The sequence below is a fragment of the Epinephelus moara genome, chromosome 21 (assembly GCF_006386435.1).
Source record: "Epinephelus moara isolate mb chromosome 21, YSFRI_EMoa_1.0, whole genome shotgun sequence".
NCBI lineage: Eukaryota > Metazoa > Chordata > Actinopteri > Perciformes > Serranidae > Epinephelus > Epinephelus moara.
This window is the reverse complement of record NC_065526.1, coordinates 10,975,607-11,001,411: the sequence shown is the minus strand read 5'-3', so window position 1 is coordinate 11,001,411 and position 25,805 is coordinate 10,975,607. Positions and strand designations below refer to the sequence as shown.

The 25,805-nt window shown below is 42.7% G+C and overlaps 2 protein-coding genes across 3 annotated transcripts in view; one reads left to right on the top strand and one right to left on the bottom strand.

Annotated features, from left to right (window-relative positions):
• Nucleotides 1–7,606, bottom strand: part of pax3a (paired box 3a) — a 41,083-nt gene extending 33,477 nt beyond the window's left edge. Inside the window, exons 1-3 of one of the 2 annotated variants that reach the window (XM_050032476.1) lie at nucleotides 7,424–7,606; nucleotides 2,855–2,934; nucleotides 1,163–1,255 (exon numbers count right to left, since the gene is read on the bottom strand). The gene's annotated coding sequence lies outside the window, so the exon portion shown is untranslated. The remainder of the gene's footprint in view (nucleotides 1–1,162; nucleotides 1,256–2,854; nucleotides 2,935–7,423) is intronic. The other variant, XM_050032475.1, reaches the window with a different exon arrangement.
• Nucleotides 7,607–7,734: 128 nt separating this feature from the next.
• On the top strand, nucleotides 7,735–25,447 carry acsl3b (acyl-CoA synthetase long chain family member 3b). Its single transcript, XM_050032743.1, has 15 exons — nucleotides 7,735–7,945; nucleotides 12,053–12,526; nucleotides 14,220–14,397; nucleotides 14,494–14,603; nucleotides 14,770–14,908; nucleotides 16,361–16,511; nucleotides 16,955–17,078; nucleotides 18,395–18,466; nucleotides 18,558–18,697; nucleotides 19,030–19,202; nucleotides 19,622–19,696; nucleotides 19,777–19,968; nucleotides 20,057–20,171; nucleotides 20,333–20,490; nucleotides 20,711–25,447. Exons 2-15 carry the CDS (start codon nucleotides 12,176–12,178, stop codon nucleotides 20,866–20,868), a joined length of 2,136 nt encoding a protein of 711 aa, XP_049888700.1. The 5' UTR covers nucleotides 7,735–7,945; nucleotides 12,053–12,175; the 3' UTR covers nucleotides 20,869–25,447.
• Nucleotides 25,448–25,805: the final 358 nt, after the last annotated feature.

The following is a 25,805-nucleotide window of genomic DNA, read 5'->3' as shown; positions in this document are numbered from 1 at the left end:
CACCTTGTCAGGTTCTCTTCCTTCAAGATACACTTCCGTTTTCACAGGGATTTTACATGTACATACAGTCTCTTTCAAAATAAATGCACTACGTAGGTACATCACTGAAAATTGATGTTTTTTTCCTCCAACAACAAAAACATGTAATTAGGTTTAGGAAAAAAAACAACAGGGTTTGGGTTTAGAATCTTACAGGATGCAAACACTGCTCTCTCGGGTGAAAGTTGGGGTTTGTTGGATCCATCTACCACCCCTTAACTTTCATCCTTGTCCCGCTGCGTTTCCCAGTGACGCCTCCAGGCGCTGTTAAACTATAATGGGTGCCTTTTCTTATTGGTTTCTGATGCTGCAAGTCAGCGCCAGATGTGACGACTTCAGAGGGAAACCGGGCTCATTTCACAGGCATTAAATGCTGGAACCAAAAAAAAATAAAAATATGTACATTACTGAACAAATGGGAAGAATGGCAGTACTCAAATATCCACAGAAGTCTCACACACAGTCTGGTCTTTGGGGTTTGTCTTATTTGTTTATCTTGTTGTATTCTGAGGGAATATGTTAGTTTCTCCATTGTGTATATTTGATGCACTATGTCTATCCAATCCTTAGTTGAGATAGTCTGGGGCTTCAGCCACTTTGGCTTTCCGCCTTGTACTAAAACACGATCAACTTGGGTGTGATGCCATTCCCAGCTCTGACCCCTGACCTTTCAGGTCAGTGGTACGCAGCATATTGTTTGCTTTTTCTTACAGAATGCACCTTTTGTACACAACTTTATATTCTTTATGTTTACCCTCTTTAAAAGGGAATGCACTTCTTGTTTGAGTCAAATGCAACTGTGATGGTGTGTACAGGCATGTCATGACAAATGCTGACACTGAAGGCTTCAAATCATTTAAACAGCACTTTGATTTGTTTTGCTAATGGACACATTAGCAGATACTGGCTTGAATGATAGGAAAACTGCTCATTACAGCGCATCCTCCCCTTTCTCTCCTGCCACACTTGTTTCCTGCACTGAAATGACAGATTTCAGAAGGTGCCTTGGAGCTACAGTGCAGGCAGGCGTATATGTGTACTGTATGTGACTGATTTATTATGATCTTCCTGTGCCAGCACCATCACTAAAAACACAACCTATTGTGCCAATGAACCCACTTACCCCATAACCGCCTCTGTGTGATTACACTGACTCCCCGTGGAGGACCAGGTCAGCAGGGGATCTCCAGGCCAATGACCCTGAGGGGACATGAGCCTTCACAAGATGAGAGAAATAACTTTGGGGTAGGGGGTCAAAATAAGTAGTGTTGTAAAGCAGTGAAACAATGAAAGTGCAGATGACCTCCTAGGGGTCTTAAATCATATCATGGGTTTAAGTTTGCTTTCATATATACTGTGGGAACATATAAACTCCACGACTTGTTCCACGCCCAGATAACTCTCGAATGCCTCACAGGGAAGTGTGCAATAAAACAACAGCTAATTTAATTTGTGTGGATTCGTTTTCTATAAATCAGGGCCCAACACATTCTCACCCATCATTTCCTATGTTTAAGAACATTATACTGGGAGCCAGTTTGGGTTATTGGATCAGTTATGATTCAAGAAGATGTCTCCATTTATTTTAGCCGCATCACAATAACACAGCGGGTGTTTATCTCCACTTAGTGTTGTTTTAAGAGGCGACACTGGTCCCAGGAGTTAAAATCCATCTCTTTCAGCTCTCTCAAAGGGATTGCTTCACTTGGTCATCCAGTCGGTGAGTAATGCCACTTAAATGCCACCATGACAAAAGCTTGGGAAAGAAAGGAGGGGTGGCAGGCTTCCACCGGGGAGCCATAGGCAACACTACGTCTGGGGCAGAGGGCTTCGTTTCACAGGGACTGCAGGGCTTAAAGTTAAAGATTACTTTGAAATCTGCAGCCCCTACTACCATCAAACTCTCCCGCTACAGCCCGCCCTCCCTCCAGCCGTCACTCCCTCTCCCAAAAAAATAAAAAGCTGTCGCCACAGAGCAGGGGATGAGTTGGGAGCAGATCCTCTTTGATGACAGAGAAGGATCCTTTTGTTCCCTAATCCCTACAAAACCCCTTCCCCCTCTTTTCCCAATGAGTCCAACTGGACGTCAAGGGGCTTCATAATCAGCCAGGGGCTCAAAAGTTATTAGTTTAGTTGTTTTACGTTAAAAGATTGGAATTTAACAGAGATACACCTCTTGCAAAAGCATAAATGTTTCATTTAAGTCTTCCATTTTGAATCTTTTTAAAGTGTGGAAGTCTCTTTGAGAGCAGCGAGGACTTACACATATCATTAAGTTAATACTCAAACTAGTCACATGACACTAGTGAGTGGTTTTCATAGGTGGATCCAAAATGAACAGCCATTAGCCACCGTGCACGCTGTCAAGAAAGACAGGGTCATCCAGAGACAGACAGTTCCACTTTCCCCTCTTCCTGTGTCTTGCCCTTTAAGTGTGCGCAAAGTCCGTCCTCGTGTCATTATCAGATTGGACACACGAATTTCACAGAGAAGATGAAAGTGTCCCCTTCGCTTACAACATCTGCCCTCTTATGGTTTATGTCCTATCAAGAATCAAGATGACCTCAAAGACATAGCCCGAGGAGAGCGATTATCACCACTCTGTCTGTACACATTTGGACCCGTCATGTGATCACATGCTTGTGTGAATGCCATGTGTTTATGAGACGGAAAAGGCATGAACTCGTGTGTTTGCGTGCATGGATTTGTCACAATATGTGTGTGCACAGACATATGGCCTAACAAGCATGCAAACACTCCAGAGAGCAGTGAGAGGGGATCAGTGTCCGGGGTCAAAGTGTCAAACATGGCTTACCTTGCCATTTGACTTTCAATATGTCGCTCTTCAGATGTCAGTGAAGACTTTCCTCTGTCTGGAACTTTTGGATCTTCTCTCTGTCAGGTTGAAACAAAGGGCATTATGAGAGAGAGAGAAGAGTGAAGCACAAAGCTAAAGTGAAAGAAAGACTCCCTCTGGTGCATAAAAGTGAGAATGCAGAGACGAAAAAGAAACCATATGCCTGCTGATTCAATTTTAAAATTCTGAATTACATATAAAACTTTTGTTTGTTCAGGTAAATGAACAAGTTTGATGATACAGGTAAAAACAGTTTCTTCATGCACTGGTCAGTTTTGAGATTTTGACTGTTTTGCTTCCACAACAGGTCTTCCTTCAGACTAGTGGAAAGAAAATACACATTAAAGCAGTGGTTCCCAACTGATCCAGCCACAGGGGACAGATTTATCCTTAATCATTAGTTAAAGGTCCACACAGTTTAATTCAGCATCATACTTGTGTTTGGCCATGTTGTCGAGCTAGTTTGCTGTCTCTGTCAAGCAGCTGTCCATTAGTGATTCACTCTACAGCATGAAACAGCACTTCAGAGTAAAGGATTTGTGCCAGAAATTCACTGTACCTAAAAATAAAATGTGTTTTTTTTTTGTTTGTTTTTTTTACAAATCTGACATGTTTGTGAGTCACCTGTGGTCCATTCAGAATGGACACGTGACCCACTTTTGGACCGTGGCCGACCAGTTGGGAACCATTGCATTCAAGTGTTTAATTTAGGTCAATTTAGTGCATATTTTAAAAAAAATAATGTCTAGTTTGCATATTTAAACATACAATTTCTAAAAAAAAAAAAAAAAAAAAAAGCAAAGCAAAACAAATGTATAATACAAAAAAATAACTGTCAATGTACATAATAATTTTTTTCTTTTTTTTTTAAATTAAAAAATTACAATAAAAATGTCAAATGTCTAGTTTGCATATTAAACATACAATTTCTAAAAAAAGAAAAACAAACGTATAATACAAAAAAATAACTGTCGATGTAAGTAATTTTTTTTTTCCAAATTAAAAAATTACAATAAAAATGTAAAACTTTAAAAAAAAAAAATTAACCCTTTTCAGCTTCAGTGTCGTATTTTTTTTTTGCCTAAAAATGTATGGAATTTTACAATACAAGGCTATTTTTTTTAATAATTTTTTTTTCTCATACTCTGAACCAAAAATGTCCACTTTGGCAGAACTTTCAAACACCAAACTTTCCAGTAATATTTTCATTTATATTCTGAAGATTTTTACAAAGGGGTTTGTTCATACATCATTCATAGCCTGATTTATAGAACGTTTTATCCCTAAAAACATGGTGAAATTTTGTTTTTATGTCTACTGACAGTATTTTCTGATTTATAAAGAAAAAAAAAAAAGACCATTTCCAAAATTCCCACTGTAAAAACCTTTGACACTAAATATGTCAACAAAATGAAACAAGAATTCTGAACCTGTTTTTCCCCCAATTTTTCAGATATTCGTTCTTAATATGTATACATATAAGTGCATATTTAATAAAGTAATGCCTCTTTTGCATTTTTTATCATACAACTTAAGAAAACTTGTAATACAAAACACAATTGTCTGAGAAAGTTTAATGGTGATATCTATTAATTAAAAGTTTTACCCTATATCACCTGGGGTGTCTCCAACAGAGTTGTGGGCACAAAAGGAATAAAGCTGCAGGTCCACACATACACCCCTATACATTGTGCAGTGCAGTGACCTAAGAGATATTTTGGGGTTCAGTGTCCTGATCAAATGTACTGGGTACTGTAAGTAATAACGGGAGAGATTTTACTTTCTACTTTTGGTAGCTGCTTCTTCTTGCACTGGTAAGTGAACCAGAAAATAACCACTGGTTACTGTCACGAGACCAGCTGATTGATTTTCAACAGTAACCATATGACTGCTCGGCTCTTTCGGGGATGGTTGCGGTCAGATGACTGCAGTTTAGGAAAAAAGAAACTGTTTTTCTACCAATCTGTGTATTTGACTGTTTCTGTTTAGAGTGACTAAATTAAATCTTCATGGCTTTATCTGTATTGGCTGAGATGGTTTGAGGTAGTCCTCACTGGCAGCTCCTCTGCCTCCATCTATCTCCTCCACACCCATCTTCCTCATCTGGATTGCTCTTTCCTCCCTCATCACCCTACACTGACATGTACAAATGAGAGGACTAGAAAAGAAACAAGGCCAGAGGGGACAAGCTGAGGGAGAAGTACAAAGAGCTACGAGGCAAGGCCAAAAATAGTGGTGAGACAGACAGCTGGGAGGAAGGGAAACTTTCACCGCACTGTAACTCCAAACTTCACCGGAAAATTTTCCAGAAACAACTGACAGCAGGCGCCTCTTTCATCCCCTGAATCAGTAACTCTTCTCAAAGATGAGCGATACTATCAACCACAGTTCTTAATTGTTGTAAACATTATAAAGCATCTCTTTGTTTATACGCTTCACTACAGCTGTTACTGGTGCACAACAGCTACTGCACAAAGCTCCAGCGCGAGTTACAGTGAGCTATCTACTGAGTAAAGATGAGGAAAATGTACATTAGCACTTCCAGTTCATGACAACATACTGCTGGATTTTCTCCACTGAAAACTTTTATTTGACACATTTTTTATGACATCCTTTGAAATCTTTTCTTTTCTCATAAAGCCCTGTGTAACTATTTCTACAAAAAGAATTACATTAATTAATACAAAATAAATGTGCAGGTTGAAATTTGCTCTGTAACTCTATCTCTAAACTTCACTTAAACACCTAGTCTCTTTTACAAGCCTGGTGTGGCTACACATTATGACGAATAAACGCCTGTCTCAATCAGACGCCTGGTCTGGTTACCCGACAGTTGTTTTTTTTAAATTGAAATTCTTCAGATGTATGAAAGCGGTTGTTTGCTATCTTAAATGATGTGTTAATTATGTGTTATTAATATTCCTTTATTCCATAAGAGTCCTGAGATCAAAATAATTAAAAGGGTTTTTTCATAAAAATTAATTCAAGTTGTGAGTTTTGTTGTAACAGGATACGGTGGTGTTATGTTGGCCGTAACTTAATCTCTCTCTGGTGCGCAATCTCTCGGAGCAAGGTGAAATTAATGATTAATAATTGATATATTATCTGAAGCTTAATTATAAACAAGTGATATTCATACTGGTTTAAATGAACAATTTAATTGAATTTCCTGATCTTTGCTGAGCAACAGTTTTGTGTGAAAGTAATTAAAGGTCTGTCCCAAATATAGGCCTGTTGAGTTCAGTGATTTCAGCCAGAACAAAGAGACGTGATCACATCACTCCAGTTTCAGCCTCTTCACACTGGCTCCCAGTTTGGTTTAGAACAGATTTTAAGATTTTACTGATTACTTTTAAGGCTCTTCATGGCCTCTCTCCCAGCTATATCTCCGACCTCTTAGCGCCGTACAGGCCAGGACGTCCTTTGAGGTCCTCGGGCAGCTGAAAACTAAAGGGGACAGAGCGGTTCTGGAACAGTCTGGTCGAGGAAATCAGGGGCCATATTCACAAAGATTCTGAAAACACTCTCAGACAGCTCCTAATTTAGCCTAAAAAATGCTTAGTAAGGAGTCCTAGCTTAGGAGTGATTTAGGAAATTGCTCAGAACAACACTGAGCAAGGAAGAGACAGGAACTTTTACCTCAGTGAGGAGGTGTGGTTGACCCTGTTGCTAGGTGTTTTGCTTTCTTTTAACAGATGTGATTGGTTGTCACAAACATGCCCTTATGTGAACCTGCAAGGTGTGGACACCCAGTGGAAATGAGATGAACTGCTGACTGTGAAAGTGTTGTCAATGTCAGAGGGTTGAGACAGACTCAAGTCATCACTGCTGCATTTTTCCAGTTTTCCAGATATCTTAGTGTTGTGATCATTAGGTCGACAATGTGTGTATCCCTCATGACATAAACCACACATATCACCCCCGCATGACCTAATCTGTAGCGTTTCAATTACTCACTGTCATAAGAGTCTGGAGAATATTCCTCCGGCCTCTTTGTGTTTCCACCATTTTCTCCTCTGATTAAGCCTCTTAAAAGTCATCCTCCCTGCTCCTAACAGTTTGTCACCTTAGGAACTATTTTAAGGACTAAGATGCTCTGTGAATTTCTTATCTTTACAAGGACCTAGTCTTAACTTCAAGGGGCAACTCACTATGAAGCTTTGTGAATACTGCCCCAGGTCAAGAAGCCAAACCAACTGCCCCCTTTCTTCAGAGCTATATTTAGGCCTATGCATAGCTACTTTCAGGGACCACTGCATTTGCATCTGCTATAGGCTACTCCTGCTACAACGTTGGACCCTAGTCATGTAGTCTCGTCCACAAATGGAGGAGCGTGGTGTTTCGGTGGTTTTGGTTTTGCTCTAGTAACACTTATACTATGTTTCATACAGGAGAAGCGGGTGGGAGGATCCGGTGGGGACTGTTCACAGAGAGAGAGTGGCGTCTGCAGCCTCACACACACACACACATATAAAACACACATTACTGTTTCACATATTTAGTGACATAGTTAACGTTACCACATACAATTAGGCTCAGTTTCAGTCTCCTCTTGTCTCGTGCGCACACTCGAGCGCTGTGTCTCGGTCTTCCGTGACAAAATTAAGCTCATACTCGATAACATTGCATTATTAACGAACCTGGTAACGAAGGCAGGTCGAATAACCGTTTACCCGCTCGAGTGAACCGGGTCTAACCCGGGTCATCGTGGCAGAAACTGTCTTCCCAGACAGCGGGTGAACGCTAGTAACCCCACTGACGTCCCCGCTGCTCCAAGCACGCGCCACCTCCAGCGCTCCAATCCCTGACTGGGAAATGTCCTGACGTCACACACTTGCTTCCGGGCTGGCAGCACTGGCCCGGCGATGCTTAGATTTACAATTTTACTCAATTTTATATCCGTTTTGTGACAGAGCGGCGGCTGTGCTTTATAAGCAAACACACACAGTTAACAGATGACATCAGTATAATGTCAGAGCTGTGGTTACAAGGATAAAAAAGACTTGATCCAATCCTGCAGCGGCTCAGACGTTGCGGTTGAGAAAAGAGGTGAGAATGTATGGCTGTGTGAACGCTTTGCAGATGTTGATGGCTGTTAACTGACGGTTAGCCGGCTCGCTCGGCAACGCGGCACATCGCCTCGACTGTGTCGTTAATGTGTGAGCAATACGAGGCTTGTGTCGCCTTTTAATTCATCACAGAATATTAATAAATAGACTGATTTTGCTGCAGCAGCGGGCCAGCAGCGGCTGCGGTGGTTAGCTGAGGTGCTACATGCTAGCTGCTAGCGCGTCTTCGAGCTAGCCGCTAGCTGCTAATCTTGATGCTGCTTTGCTAGCTTTGAATAGCTTCAAAGACGGAGCCTGCGGGGTGGAAAATGTCCTCATATTAGCTGATTAGAAAACAGACTGCTTACATAGTCAGGCTTTGGTTGTATCGTACATAATATCTACAATTATGCACGGGTTATCATAACAACAGTGTGTCCTGATCTTATCTGACGTTGGCAGAGGATATATGAGATAAGGACACAGAAATCAAAACATCGACACGACATTTCACATAGGAAGGACAAATATAATAGTAATAATATAACAGTCCGAGCTTAAGGAGGATATATAGCCTATGGTGACACATTTTCTGATTCAACTGCAAACGATTAGTTGGTGAAAATGCGTGAAATGATGTCCAGATTTCAGTGATAGAGGCACAGATTTATAATTCAGCATCATCCTGTTGTCCTGATGCTCACTCAGACACTTGCAATTTGCATGAACTATATTTAGTATCAAATTATAGCTATATAGATATATCAAATCATTATGGATTATTAATCTGAAAAGCTGTCTTAAACTGTGGTCTTTATCTCTAGTGTGAAGTATATTGGCAGAAGCCCAGTTTCCACCTTTGCTCAACACTTGAGTGCATACCAAACCCTTTACGCATCTGTTTGTATGTGTGTTTGAGTTATACTGCTTTTTAAACAATATGCACCTGCCAGTTTTGTGGCATGACAGCCCTGCACAGATGAGCCGGCATTACAGTCATAGTGATAGTGTTGATTGTGAAGATGAATATGTGGTTAGTTGTCATAATAGTGTGTTATATTCTAATTACATTGTTTTCTAATGAGCTTTGTGTAATCTTTATCATCCGTGGTGTTGCTGCAATAGCTACAGGGTACAGGTGTGTGTGTACTTTATCAAAGCACACAGTGACTCAACCGGTGTTGCAAGTGTTAAACAGACACAGAGTGAGTTTTCAACCTCCTGATGTGCCAGCGGCTGTGACTTCTTTGTGTGTCTGCGAGGCCCAATTACAGTCTGATTATGTCGGTTGGTTTTTGGTATGTGAGCTGCTGCAAAACAGGTGAAACGTTGAGAGGGTTTGTGCAATGTGTATTAGGATAAATGCTTGACAGTAAAAGCAGCTGCTGCTTGCGTTCTCATTTTACCCAGCAGCACTATATAAAAATACAATTTTATAATGGATATGGGCGGACGTACCAATGTGCTCACTTTGTATGGGGTTTCATTTGTGCCAGAAATATGTCACATGTGCACCGTCTACGTCGACTGAACTTTCAGCTGCACTGCAACTGATTTTCTTTCTTTTGATTGCTCACCTTTCTGTGTGTCAACCAGATGTGTCGTCCTCTCTGTCGTTTCACTGTGTTGTTCTGCTTGCCATCCTGATAAAGAACACAATATAACATGATAAACTTTATTGTCCCCATAGGGAAATCTGACTCGGACTCAGGAGCTGCACAAGTATTGCTGCCTTACAGTAATCATCCAGAAGAAATGAAAAGCATACACCATAAAAAACAACATACAAACACACACTACATTAACAGTATTTCACATCAGCCACTCATGTATTGCACAGAGCCCCATGAGGAAAACACACCACCCCAAAGCATCAAGCAACCTTATTTAAAATCCAAATTTAGGTTGCCTCCACATAATTTTAGATGAATTAAAAAAAACAATTAAAGAAGGCAGAAAGCAGCTGCAACAGAGTCCGGGTCGCGAGCAGAGCAGCGCCACCAGAAGATGTGTTGTTCTCCTTGTAATTTTGCTGTTTTATGGTTGCCATGTGCCTATTTACTTTTATGTGAACCCATTGCACTTTTTGTACAGTACAGTACAGTACAGTAAGGCTAAAATCAGGTTTGGTAGAAGAAACCACAACTATGACATTCAACAACACTGTTAAGTGCAGGCAGAACGATAAAGGGCCCTCACAGTGAAGGAATTTCCCCTGCGGTGATCAAGTGTGGCTCAACAGCGAGATATGTGGTGTCACTGTCATTATTTGCTGTTTTTGCAAATTACTTCATTTATCCTGATTGTAGTGTTTTGTAAATAATCTTTAATGAAAGGCTGTTATTAGGTGTATTGTTGCTTTTTGACTGACAAAAATGACACATTTGTAAAACAAATTAAACACTTGTTCATCGTTTAATGCAGAGTAAACACAGAGAGGCGATGAGGTGCAATGGGGGGGGGGGGGGCTGCATTTTTTCATCTGTGACACTGGTTGTGCCTGGTTACTATGATACAGAATATCTATGGAAGTAAAAATGTCTCTGGACCAGAAAAAAGCAGCAAACGAGCAGTGTTCAGTGCAGAATAGATGCTCAGCGCCTTTTTGCATACTACTAGCATTTATATCAGAGTTTAAATATGCAACACTCCCATGGAAAATAGGAAAAACATAAACATAGCAGTTGGGGCGGTTGTCTGTCATCCACTGCAGTTAGCTTGTCCGTAGCGTGGTATTGCAATATTGCGGTTATCGCGATAGCAGTGCGACATTCATCACAACACAATCAGACGATACGTCAGGACAAAATGCAAACCGACAGTCCAACGACAGGGACAATGACGCATCGGGACATCATTCACAACAACACAGTTGTACCACACATGATGACAGTCAAAGGACAGGGAGGAATACACATGTGGTCGACACGTAAAATAAAACAGTGAAATGACAGGGAGCACAACAAGATGACACAAGTACAGTGTAAAGTTGAATTGAGGAATGTTTTGTCACCTGAGCAATTGACACAAACACATTGGCAAAACATTTTTGTCACAACTGAAGTAGAGTTCAACGTTAATAGACATAATTTTGGCACAAATGGGACTCCATAACTTTCAAATGATGGTGAGAGGCAATCATCTATTGTTGTGTGAGACCAAATCAGCCCCTGCAGTGTAATATAATACTGGCCAATGGCCATAAAACAGTGTCACAGTCCCTACTGGAGCATAAGATTGTGGTGCAGTGCAGGGGACCGGTGTTGGATAGCCTAATTGGACACTCGCTAAGGACTCACAGTCTAACTGAGATTCTGCCCACGTGTCTCTGTTTACCTTTGAGGTGTAGCATGCTACAGGAAAAGAATATTTGTTTTTTTTAGCTAAGAACTTCCTTAAGTGTTCTCGGATGTGCCGCTAGACATATAGGAAGGAATATTTAGGTTGGTTCCTGCAGCTTGTGTTTACATAGGTGCAGGCCCACATCAGCGGTCAGTGTTAGATTCTTCTCAGTGCTGTTATATTAGCTGGCCAGGTTATGCCGGTCTCCCTTGTGACCCCCTGGACCTCTTGTTCCAAGCTGCAGAGTGAGTCACTGCTGCTAGTTCTTGCATGCTCTGGCTCAGTGGCAACAGGGCCACAATGCAAATTACACTCTGGCCCTGAGGATGCACTAGAATAGCTGAGCTCTGGGAGACGGTCGGATTTGATCCAGGGGTTTTTGGAGTACAGTCAAACAAGAGAGCTATAATATTGGATTTGCAAACATTATTATGCCTCGTCATGGTGTGAGAGGGGCAATGTTTTCTTTAATGAAACGAAATGAAAACAGCAAATTTTCACGTCTTTCAACTTATCATCTGATTAACTAATCATTTCGGCACTTTTATTAAATCTTGATGATGTTAAGTGTTGTATTGTCTCTGTGAGGTTGGGTCTGTGCAGCAGGGCCAGCAGATCTGGTGAGATAGGCAGAGATGATCTGCAGGAAGGCAAAGATGCTTTTACCAGGAGGCAGTAGATTTTCTGCATCTTGATAGTTTAAAATGTGCTGATTCTTCTTTTATTCCAGACTACTAAAGTTTCGTGTTCTGTCTCTGTGTTGCAGGTCTGGTTGTTTTGCTGCACCAAAGAAGCACCGCCTGTTATCTTCAGCCAGAGCAGTGACCAGCGCAGCGTACCATTGCTTGTCTGGCTCGATTCATCTCCAGCGCTGACTTCATCCTCAAAGATGAAGTTGAAGGAGGATTTGAACCCCCTGCTGCTGCAGGTGTTCCGCTCGGTGGTCTGGGTCTACTCCGTCATCACCTTCATACCCTGGTACTTTTTCTCCGGAGCTGGCACCAACTTGGAACGGGCTCGTCGGATCAAGGCGCGCTCAGTTAGCGGACACCCAGCCGGGCCGTACAGGGCCATCAACAGTCAAGAGAAGCTGGTGGCATGGCTGCACCCTGGGGTGGACACCCTGGACAAAATGTTTGAATTTGCTGCCAGTCGGTTTCCGCAGAGAGACTGTCTGGGCACCAGGGAGGTGCTCAGTGAGGAGGATGAGATCCAGCCTAATGGCAAGGTCTTCAAAAAGGTGAGTCACAGACCTGTTAGTCTTGTGCACTGGGAAAGATTGTGTATCACCTGCATTTCTTTTAAATGTTTGGTTTGTCAGGTAGGGTTGGGTTGTACAAAATTTTCGAACTGGGTTGATGATAAGCCAAAACACACCAGAACAAACCGGTATACTGAAACTTTCACCTCCCTGATCTCCCTCCAACCAGCTGCCACTTTATTAAGGTTTTTGTAGTTATCCTATAGATGACTCTTCATTTCAACTTCAGGAGTCAGCCATTCCTCGTCCACTGCAGCGCTTTCAAAGTGAGCGACAGGAATAATTAGAAACATCCTACAAAGTTTAGCTCAAAACGGCGCACTGTCTCGCTCGCTGCCAGTTAGGACACCTCTTGGTGACATATCCAAAATGTTGCCACACTGGTGCAGTTTTACTTTTTTGGAGAGACTGAGTTCACTCCGTTTCAGTGCGCCGGTGCACTGCTTAACACATACCAGCCAGGAAAGCTCTTTTAATGGAGTGTAATCTGTGAACCAGGGGCAGCGACCACGTGATGGTCAGCTGACAATGACGTTGCCTATGGGCAAAAGCCATGGTAGCTTTTGTAGACAAACAATTGCCTGCATGGACAGTGACGTTCTCTATCTTATAAATCTACCTTGATTTGTTCGTGTTAGTATGAGCCATGTGGTCGTGGTGACGTATACGCTTCTGTCACCACTCAAATTTAGTGGCATAGTCGGCTGATCGCCTGGCTACAATACCCATCAAATGGTGCGCAGACTCCACCTACTCATTGTAATGGTACAGACCCACTAACTCTGCCATGTCGTCTCATCACCCCAAAAAACACATGAACTTTCTAGTAAACAAACTCTTGATCTCCTTCATGTTGCAGGCCCCCGCTCGGCAGTGAATTGCACGTGGTCTAGACACCAGTGGCTCCATTTTTCCTTTTATAAACAAGTATAATATTGTGGTAATCCAATGGGATGTTGCTTATTAATAATGCAGCACAACTTGGATTCAGTGTCATTGGCGCAGGTTGCGGATGTAAGTTACTTTTCAATTTTCCATAGCGTGTCATTATGACAAATGCCAGTTCAACTGGTTTAAGCTCGCACACTGGACCGGACCGGCAAAACTGGAAATCGACGCACCTCCATTGTCAGGAACTAGGACATAGTCAGTGGGTGGTACTGCTCTTCACATGTAGGTTGAGAGTGGTATAAATTTAGGTGAGTCTGTGGGATTACAGGAAGTTCACTTGTGTCTGTTGGGCTGACAGCGCAGTCTGCCACTGTGCACAGTGTGAGGGATGTGGGTGGAAGAGCAGCAGTGTTTCTGGTGCTTTGTCTCACAGCTGAGAGCCTCCTCATTAAAACCTGCGTGGCTGCAAAAGCCCTGTAGATGGCGCTGAATGACTGCCTATGAAGGGCGGTGGTGTACCAGCAACAACATCAGACCTCTGTCAGATTCAGTGTTGGTGTTTCATATTACCTTTTTTAAAGTATAATGCAGATAAACAGTGCTCATATCATGGGTGTTATGTCCTTAAAATCATTAAAGTATACTCTTCATATTTTTATATTGACTTAAACTGCTTCTGAAAAGATGCTTTGAAGCTGTGTGTTTGCATATACGTCAGTTTTCATGTTGTTTGGTGTGTTGTGTGGAAATAATCCTGAATATTGCTGCATGTTGTGTGCAGGTTATTCTAGGGAACTATAACTGGCTGTCATACGAGGAAGCGTACGAGGCAGCAAAGTGTTTTGGCAGTGGTCTGGCAGCACTCGGCCAGAGGCCCCAGTGTAACATCGCCATCTTCTGTGAGACCAGAGCGGAGTGGATCGTGGCGGCACAAGCCTGCTTCATGTACAATTTCCCACGTGAGTGACGGAACATCAAACATGTATGTTATTCAGACAGCCTACTGTGATGCACTCGAGATGACTGACCCACTTGGCTGGATTTTAATTTGACAGTTGTGACCCTGTACGCCACTCTCGGACCCACGGCCATTGCCCACGGCCTGAACGAGACCGGCATCACGCACATCATCACGAGCAATAACCTGCTGCAGAGCCGTCTCAAGGTACCCGCTTCTGTCTGTGTCATGTCAGCCGTGTTAAACAAGGCTGTGCAGGTTGTTTACTCTGTGTAACATTAGGGCTTGATAAGAAGCTTGCTTCTATTTGCATAATTACTTTTCTCCTCTTACTCACTCCTCTCTCCCTCCTACATCCTCCTCCGTGTCCCAGGCCATACTGTGCGATGTGCCGAGGCTGCAGTACATCATTGTAGTTGACTGTAAACCCACAAGCTGGCCAAACATCCCCAGAGGCATCATGGTGTACAACATGGACGCTGTGAAGGAGATGGGATCCAAGCCTGAAAACAGTTAGTATTTGTGCAGTGTGATTAAAAAGGTTTTCTAATTTGGTTGGGGGGGGGAAATGGAAGTACACTGACAGAGGCTTAATACAAAGCCAACACCCTGATGTGTAATTGCAGTAATGTGCTGTGCATGAGGGAGTCAGCAAGAGGTCAAATCACCACTCGCCAACAATGCCATAATGACATTAGTTGGCTTTTCAGGAAAATTAAGGGAAACAGGAATTATATTTGTGGAACAGCTATCACTTAAGCCGTCTTTTATAATTTTCTTCAAATAGTATTTGATAAAGAAAACACTGGAATATAATAGATTGGATACTGCAAATAGAGCACACTGTTTAATTCACAATCACATAGATTTATCCTGGCCTCATATGAGCAGAGGAAATCGCCGCTATTTGCTAGGCTAATTTATACAATGTAAAATGCCATAGGCTTGTGCTAATAACGTTAGCATGTTACATTTGTTTGGAAAACGTGTTGTGTAAGACAGTTGTTTTGTCGGTGAACCTTGTAAGCTGTAATGGAGCCGAATATTGATAAAGGAAAAGGAAGGGGAAAAGTCCGCTATTTGCTAGGCTAATTTATACAATGTAAAATTCCATAGGCGTGTGCTAAAAATATTAGCTTGTTGTGTTTGTGGGGAAAATGTGTCCAGATAAAGACAAGTGCTTTGTCTGTGAATGCTGCGAGTTATAGTGAAGCTGATTTGTGTGCTTGTGTTTGAAATTGTCTCTATTAAGTCATGTTTAATGTGTGTTTTGAATCAACTCAACTTTACAGCACTTCACAGAAACCTCACTGCCAACTAGTGTTGTGGAGGTGTAACTGCAGAGTGATAAAGACACCACCGCACAAGTATAAATGCTCACAACAGCGTAGGCCATTTGTGTAGGCTACGGCGTAGGCTCTGCATAGAGCTGATGCACAAGTATAAATCCCACTTAAATTGAGAAAGTAATCAAATGATGATGAAATCTGTCATTAGTGGAAGCCCCACAAAAAATATTCAGACCCTTTCACAGCATACAGTTGTTAGAAATGGGTAAAAAAATTTTTTACTTTTTTCTCCACTCAATTAAACAGTCGTTTCTTCATAATAACTTATTGCAACCAGGGTGTTCCTATGAGTCATTGAAAGTGCTTGAATTTCTATATTCTGTGCAATAATAGAAATTAAAGTTATTTTGATATTGTCACTGTAACACAGCACAATTGAGAAGTGTGCATGCATTCACGCAGCTTTCTCTCTTTTTAATTGTTGTCTGTGAGCTCCTGTAAAGCCCGCTAATTCTCGTTAAAAAAATTCTTGGTGTCGTAACAGTAATTAACCTTGATCCTTATCTCAGACTATGCTGTGTTTGACGTTTAAGAAGGTGTGGGAACTCTGTTTGACTAATAATGTTTGTGGTGTTCCTGTCTAACCATCAGCCCTCTGCTCTTCTGTCTCTGCAGTCGCAGTAGACCGCAGACAGCCAGAGCCCTTGGACATCGCGGTCATCATGTACACCAGCGGCTCCACAGGCATCCCCAAGGGTGTCATGATCTCCCATGGCAACATCATTGCTGGCATCACTGGCATGGCTGAGCGAATCCCTAACCTCAAGTACGCCAATATCAGATTGACTTTGTCTCTTTTTCTTGTCTTCCGCAGGCAGATTTATTTTTCTCAAAATGGTGAAGGCATGACCGGCCCACCTCTGCTTTACCCTGCCTCTGATTGGCTTACACCTATACTCTTACCTTGACTATAACCAGTCTCACTTGTCATGCCGAGCCCTGGCCAGCCCAACTAACAATAGGCAACGTATATGAGCCAATCAGACGGAGAGGAGGGAGGGTTATGCCTTCACTATCTTAATAAAAGCAAATTAGCGTTCTGCAGCTCTCCAGATCTACCAACATATCATTCTCCTCCTTGTCTCTGTACTGCTTATGAAACACATGCACTGTCACATCTTTCCTCACATACTCAATTAACACCGCCTCATTATGTTCTTTTCTGTGTATATTATGGAAATTAACCTGCTGTTATTTCTGTGCTGGCAGTGAAACAGACACCTATATTGGCTACCTGCCGCTGGCACACGTTTTAGAGCTCAGTGCTGAACTGGTGTGCATCTCTCACGGCTGTCGCATCGGCTACTCCTCCCCTCAGACTCTAGCCGACCAGGTCAGTGTATAAAAACACACACACACAGCTTGTGGCCAACCTGTTTTTGTTCCAGTCAGTTTTTTGTCACATATATAAGATGTCGTCTGTATCTCCAGCTAAGATGGAAAGGATCATTCATGCATTTATTAAGTCCTTCTTAAAGGGACAGTTCACGCCAAATTAAAAGTACATTTTTTGAAGTGTTTCAGCAGCTGAAGGTGGCTTTTTTTTTTTTGAAGGTTTGTTTTTAATGAGAATGAAGCTTTTTGCTTGTGTATTTTGTGCTGCGCTGCACATTTCTACACTCTAGGCACCTGGTGTTTTTGCCGGAGCGCTCTGAACTCCTCAAGTTGAAAAAACTTCAACTCCAGTCAGATTATTTGAGGGGTGGGCCTTCTGTGGTGGTCACGACAACAAGTTTACAGTTGATAAACAATGGAGGAGAAACTGGTGGTAGTAGTTGCTGGACACCCAGAGCTATACGACCCAACGATAGACAGCAGTTTGTCAAACTGCCCCTGAGTCATCCTGAAATATGCCAGGAAACATCCATCATTGAGGTGAAGCTCCTGGACCAACTGGTGGTACTCCCTGTGATCCACCCTCCATTTTAGGGTCTCATGTACCCACACAGATCTCTGTTTATCTGTGCCCAACAAACTATGTGCTGACAGCCTCTCACCCTCAACCAGAGCCACAGCAAGTGCCCTCTGCCTCAACATTTTAGGAATTAGATACTAATTACTGGTAGTCTAATATCACGGAAAGGTTAATGTAAGGACTAGGGCATTAACAGAAAAGTCGATGTGTCGACGTCAGTGGCACAAGTCGACACCCCCCGGGAGGAGTCGACAAGTCGTGTGTTTTTTCCCTCTCTCTCTCTGTGTGCTTGTGTACGGAATGCAATCGCTGCCTCTGATTGGCTTAAATACATATCCTTGAAGTGAACATACTCGGGCGTACTATGTGGAGCAGACTCCGCGAGGAATGTCCGCAGTCATTCGGGCTTTCATAGTTGAGCGCACTTCCGCGAGTTTCCTGTAAAAATGTCCGTGAAAAATCCCTGCAATGTGAAAAATACATGCCCAGCAGTCACTGATTTTGAGTCACAAAATCTGAGCTTTGCGCACACAGGGCTTGCGGACGTCCGCTTTGAGTCCGCGCGGACTTCCGTGGAGTCCTTTCCGCGTACGGTGAACTGTCCCTTTAAACTGTTGTAGCTCCCTTAACCAAACATTCGTGGACTTGACTTTATTTTGTTGTTTTTTTTTCACACTTAGTGACAGTCAGTAGGTCACTGAGACTCAATCGATTGTTGTGTTTCATGTTCACAGTCTACCAAGATAAAGAAGGGCAGTAAAGGGGACACCAGTGTGCTGAAACCTACCCTCATGGCTGCTGTACCAGTGAGTCTTTTTGTCCCTTCACAAAGTCAATAACAGATATCAGCTGCAGTCTTAAAATGTCATAATTATTAACTGAGAGCTTTATGTGTAGGAGATCATGGATCGAATCTATAAGAATGTGATGACCAAAGTGGAGGAGATGAGCAAAATCCAGAAGACGTTCTTTGTGCTGGCCTACAACTACAAGATGGAGCAGATCTCCAGAGGCTACAGCACGCCTCTCTGTGACAGGTAAAACACATATTATACTCCCGTATACGTGAACTGAGACGTTTACCTCTCCTGTGATGTATGAGCAAACATTACCCTCTGTCACTACATGGCTAATCATAACCTAGTGTGAATTCTTGTTAACACTGAGTCAACAGGTGAAGAGAATTATTCTCCTGCAGATGTGAATCATTGCATAATATTGATTCTGATACTGTGTTTGCTCAGGGCATTCTTCAGTATAAGTCAATATCCGGATGTTATGCAGAATAACTTTGTTTGAATAGCTTTTCCAGCCGCTCATCATCTCCATGCTGTGTTTTTTTTGTTTTCGGTACCTCGTCCCCACACAGTCTGGTGTTCAAACGGGTGCGTGCGCTCTTGGGAGGGAACACACGGGTGCTGCTTTCTGGCGGAGCTCCACTCTCAGCTGCCACACAGCGCTTCATGAACATCTGCCTGTGCTGCCCCGTGGGGCAGGGCTACGGCCTGACGGAGACCTGTGGAGCTGGCACCATCAGCGAGAGTAAGAGAGTGGAATTACATGTGAAATAGCGGTTCTGGCTGCCCTTTGGGAAATTAAAGAAACACTTCACCCACCAAACAACCATTTGCATATCAGTTACTCATCCTGTATTATGAGACTTGGATTATACTGCACGACTTGTGTGAGAGTTTGCAAACAGATGTTTTCATATAGTTTTTCTATTTTAACTGCGGCCCCCTATGACTTCAATTCAACAAGAATTTCCTCAGTTTTTGGATTCTTCGTTCCATGGAGGTATGCGGGGAAAACAAAGTCTTTAACACGGGGTGAATAATGTATACACAGATGGTCATTTTGGGGGTGAAGTATTCCTTTAAGAGACGAGCAAATTAACACTATAGAGAGCTTGATTTGTGGTTATAACCTACGTTTACCAGGAGTCTTTGCTTTTTTCCAAGTTTGGGACTACAGCACAGGACGGGTTGGTGCTCCACTGGTCTGCTCAGAGATCACACTGAAGGACTGGGAGGAGGGTGAGTCAAATGGCGACAGCCCAACTTTTAAAGAAGCCGACAAACGCACTGATATTCTAATCAGGTTTGTGCTCCTCCAGGTGGTTACTACAGCACAGACAAGCCCAACCCCCGTGGGGAGATTTTGATCGGCGGCCCCAATGTAACGATGGGTTACTACAAAAACGAAGCAAAGAACTGTGAGGACTTCTTTGTGGATGAGAGCGGCCAGCGATGGTTCTGCACCGGAGACATTGGAGAGTTCGAACCTGACGGATGCCTTAAGATCATCGGTAAGAAATCCACAAGCTAGTGGAGGAGTGTGTGTGTGGTGGAAGTGTTTAATCTATTAGGATAGTGATGTGTGTTCTCTTTCAACAGACCGTAAGAAGGACCTGGTGAAACTGCAGGCGGGCGAGTATGTCTCTCTAGGAAAGGTGGAGGCTATTTTGAAGAACTGCTCACTCATAGACAACATCTGTGCCTATGCCAACAGGTAAAATCCTGCACACACTCCCTCTGAATCTGTTTTTGTTTTTGACTTCTCCAGACTTTTGACCTCAGTCTCACCGAGCACACCAACACTTCAGCCAGTGTCTTTCCTGATTTTCTGTCTTATTTTCTAACTTGTGGAATTCTCTTGTACTTATTTTTCAGTGACCAATCGTATGTGATCAGCTTCGTGGTGCCGAACCACAAGCAGTTAATGGCGCTGGCGGAGCAGCTGCAGGTGACGGGCACATGGGAGGAGATGTGCAACAACCCCCTGTTGGAGAAAGAGGTCCTCCGCATCCTTACTGAGGCTGCTCTCTCAGGTAGGTGGAAAAAACCTGTCTGTGGTAGTTGTCCCTATGCACAAAATGTCTCATAAAACCTTCTCAACAAAACCAAAGTAGTGCTGGTGCTGGTGCTCTCTGTCATGACTTCACAGTTCACAGACTGGTTGTTACAGCGTCTGCCTTGTGCCAGACTTGCACTAGTGTTACACTGTATGTGTCACTCTGACTTGTGATTCTGCTCTCTCCCTCTGACCAGCGAAAATGGAACGATTCGAGATCCCCAAGAAGATCCGTCTGAGTGCCGAGCCGTGGACACCGGAGACCGGGTTGGTCACTGATGCATTCAAGCTAAAACGCAAGGAGCTCAAATCACACTACCAGGAAGACATTGAGAGGATGTACGGTGGAAAATAACCCACACAAACACAATCCAAACAACAAGTACATACTTGCACACATACACAAGGAGCTCAGAAGCCACTACGAGGAGTACTCGGAGTTATATACTTAAGATACAGTTACCAAACACACACATACACGCATATAATTACAGGAACATAAAGCGACTCATGCACCTCCTCCTCGGCTTTGATCAAAAGAGGAAAGAACTCTTGAATCCAGCGTATTGCTCTCTGTCGAGACCAAAAAGGCAGAAGTCCCTCACAGACAACTGAGCCAGCCGGATGTGCAAGGTGCGACACACTCCCCATTCCCCTTTGATGGATTCAGCCCTTTGAGTTGCTATGACAACCGAGGCAGCACATGAAATAGGACGTCCACATGACTCGAAGTGAAACAAATGTCAGGCTAGACGTGGATCAATGTCAGCGCTCCGTGTTCGTTGCTTCTCCTCCCCCCTCCCCCCCCTCCCCCCCCCCACCCCCGCCAGTTCAGCATGGTCGTGGACTTGAAGTGCAGATACCTGGCAGAGAGACGGGGCAGCATGAGCGTGATAGAGGGATCCCTCCCGGGCTTTAAGTAACATTCAGGTTGGAATCTATGCAGGGATCTCTATCTTTTCATGATTATTTTTTTACATGTCGCTGTGTTTCCTTCATGTTCGGTTTGTCAGCTTTGAAACCCATTTCATGAGCTTTTTTTTTACGTGTGTGTGTGAGGAATCGGTGTTGCAAAGCCATGAGAGATTGAGCATTAAGATGTTTTCATACTTTTTCTTATTGTTATTTTATGGGTGTAATATTCTGAGGGTTTGTATTTCTTTATCCTCCTGTTTTTTATTGCCAATTTGTTTACGCTAATTGTATTTTAACGAGCTGTGTTTACGAGCTTTTTTTTTTGGTCTTTTTCTCCCGTGTTCCAAAGTTAGTACACTTGAGTGTGTGTTTGTTTACTGACGTGACCAGTAGAAGCAATGCACTTCCTTCTGCTCTCAGCCTTTGCAGCAGGATCAAACATCAACACGGAAGGCATCCACAGGGACTTTATCCACTCCTGCTCTTTGCCCCCAGCTTTATCTTTCCCATCTCTTTGCAGCCCCTGGATGCCTCCCAACCTATATCCTATTATTTTTATTTTATTATTTTTTTATTGGTTCATTGCATAGAAATAGAATGAGAGTTAAAGGGACATTTAAATCAACGTGGCAGGATGATCAGAGCCATGGTCATTGCAACCACGTTAGCGGGCTAACTAATTTAATGACAAATTAACTTACGGCAAGTCGCAAACTTAAGCCCCGTTTCCGCCAAACATTTTCATTATAGTACCTTTGGAACCAAAAATAACCCTTCAGACATGGTACCTAGACCCTAGCGTTTCCACCACAAACAGTGCCCTTAAATGTGGGCGGGGTTGTTGTCACTCACGGCTCCGTCCAGCACTCACTGTATTTCCTCCTTTATCAGTCTGCACCTTGTTTATCGTCCACAGAACGAGGCTGCACGCCGACATTTTCAGAACAAAATAGAACAGGCTGCAGTGAGAGTCTCTCTCCATGGGATGCATTTAGTCCTTCTCAGGCAAGCGCAGGGGTTTAGTGTTGCTGTAGCAAACAGGAACAACACTTTGCTACGCTTTTTTTTTCTTGGAGAGAGGATTGGGATATCTGCAGTTCATATAATCAGTCAAAATGTATATGTATTTTTAAACACTTGAAGATCCACTCATCACTAAAAGTGTGTGTCATAAAAAGTGATGGTCATAGTTGTCACAGTGAAATTTAAGGTGTGTTGATGGATTCACATCGTCAGCTCATGCATTGAGTAACATTACAAGTTAACGTTCCACCTTAAAAGTCGCCAACAGTCGGCCCAGTGAATTATTTTTCTCAGACAGCAAAACATCCTTTATTTTATAGTTACAGTTTACTAATAAAACTCACAGTATGAACAGTGGTTACAGAAGCTTCAAAACCAGCCACAACTCAGCCCTGAGCAGAGTGACTGTCCGCTACTGACCAATCAGACTGCAGTGTTCACAGCTCCACCTTTTAGTACCAGATCTGTGTGCTCGGTACCCCAACAGAGGGGGGGACCAAAAAGGGGAACAGTACGAAACGCTTCCATTTGTACCATCCACAACTTAAAACCATACCGAACTGAACTGCACTGCAGCGTAACATACTGCTCGGTGGAAACGGGGCTTTACTAAGGTGAGGTTTGCCGTAATGACCAAATGAGCAGTGGAGTAGTATGTCTTCGAATAACTAATCTGTTACTTTTAAAATATGACTATTTCCCTCTGTGTGTTGTTGCCATTAATTATGTGTTTGTTAGAATATGTAACTGTAACTGTGTATGTTTATGTCAACCCAATCTTGAAACCCATCGGCTATTGTCTTGTGGCGATAAACCCTCTGGGGGCAAGCGCTAATGTTTTAGGCTTATCCAGTGTAGCAAATATATAATATCTGGGCTTCCTCTTCAGCGCACCAGTCATCTTGGCCGATCTCTATATACAGATATTGTCATAGGAATGCAGATATCTGTTTATAGATGAAGCTAACCGCCGATGGGTTCAGAGATTGGATCACACGTGATGGGTTAAAACTTACTGGGATTGCAAACGGATACCTGCATGCACATGTAGATATCTGTTTATGGAGGTTCGTTTTGATCAGACCATGGTTGGTGAAAGACGAATATTATTCAAGATGGTTTGGGGTTTTTATTTTGCTTCTGTCAAGTGTGAATGAAGTGTTTTCTTCTTGTGAAATCTTAGTTCGGTGAAAGAAAGAAACTTGAGTTGGTGTGCGGTTGTATTTTTCCATTTTATCAGAACAACAGGCGTAAGAATAGGCCAAAAGGGAGTTCTCAAACTTGAGTGTGACACACATGATGGCCGATGTGTCACAGTTACAACTTACAATTGCTGCTTACTTTTGAACTAGTCAAACAACCACAGCAGCTTATTGAATGTCCTTTCTAGTCATTCTATTTCTATGGTTCATTCACATACTGTAACCCCCCACTTCTGCCACGTATCACTCCAGTCATGACCAATGCACCGTATGGATGTCTCCAAGGGAACTTCAGCAGCGTAGAGAAACAGTTACTTAGCCTCTCAGCAGTTGCTCTCCTAGTTACTTTTTGGCACAACTGTGCATATTTTTTCTGGCCATAGATCTAGGAAATGTTACTTTTGTCCTTTTTTTTTTAACTGATAAATATAAAATACAAAATGAATGTGCAATATTTATAAACAAATTTTAAACTTAAGTATGTAGGAAGGAAAAAAGATGCACCAACAGCAGCCCCTCCTTAGTGTATGAATGTTTAGGCCTGTTACTCATACTAGAACACAACCATAGGAATAAATACGAGGACGGTAGAGAGACACTGATAGGGAGGTGTAGATGTAGCCCATTTGAACATACTGTACTAAACAATATAATGCTCTCTAGTAAGACTGTAAAGAGATAAATTTTATATTTGGCTTTGTAGAAACCGCATGAAGTGTGCAACTGTACCAAAATCACTTGAATATACTGTATATTTTAGAGAGCAATGAGAGGGTGGCGCTCCAGGCTGAAGTAACACACTCCTTATTTAATTGTGAGTATATAGCATAAACTCAGCAGACCTCATAGCAGTTCTGTATCTTCAAATTGATTTTTGTTTGTGACACTGTACGAGCAGTGTATATAAAAAGGGTCTTTGATTCTGTCGACTGCCATTTGTTTGAACTCATGTACATTAGTTGCTATAGCCTCAGTACGAGTGGCACCCTCGCTTCAGGCTTTCTTCTCTTTAGGTTTACAGGCAGGAGTTTATCTGTGCTCAGTCAGTGGTCATCTCTCCCACAGCTGCCCTCTTGGAATGCTTCGCTTGTACTGAAGGCATTTAGCGCTAAAAAAGGTACAGTCAGGTACTCTAACTTCTTATCAGATCTCTACTAAAGGGTTATTTTAGCATGTACAAACACAGCACCACCAAGACCAGGTGAGGCCGTTCCTCCCTTCTTGTTTCTTTCTTTCCTTTTTTTAGTTAACGGTTCTCTCCTGACATTTCAGTGGAACGTCAGTAGCTTACTGTGCTGTTTGCTGCTTTTCCTCTGCCTGGCTAGAGGCAGCTAGTTGCCTTCCGACACACATGAGCTGTCTTCAGGGGTCTTAAGAATGTGAAGCACTCCCCCATGTTTCATGATAGCACACAGCGCTGCGTCCTGCTACGTCCATTTGAACTAACAGCAAGGCAAAGGCAGTGGGCGGTGCAAAGACCACTCCTGTTTTTTTTTTTTTGTTTGTTTGTTTTTTTCACTTGCATTTGTAAATAAATAACCTATATAGGTTTTAGCGTGGAGGGGATCAATAATTCATTCAAACTACCAATAATTGTACAGATGTAAAGTCTCCTGTTAACATATTTAATAATCTTTGTTACTGACCAGTTTTTGGTGGTCTCCTCCTTGTTTTGTGTGGTGAAGTGGCCCTGCCAGCCGGGCCGGGCCATTGCAAGTGTCTCCTACCTTATTTATTTGTGATTTGGCCTTGAAAATTATGTAATGAAATAAAGAAGTTTGTGTTGTAATCGCTGATGGTCTTTGTGTGTGTGTTTTTAGAGGCGTGTGCTCGACACCTGAACGCAATCTGCGAGGCACGACGTGTATCTGATACGATCAGCGGCTTGATTAGAATCATCCTGAAACCAGAGTTGCCATGGCAACGAAGGCCAGTGTGTGTTTGAGTGGATGTGGTTTGTGAAAGACTTGTGTGGTGTGTGGATGCAAACAGAACATGCAGTCCTGGGAGCCAACCTTCAATCAGAGCTAGTAAACAAAGGATTTTTTTTTGACTCCTTTCAGACAGTCATAGACTGTAATTTTCACATCATGTTGACCTTGGCGTGAGATGATTTATTAAAAGAAGAAGCTCGGCTCGCTGATCCTGCCAT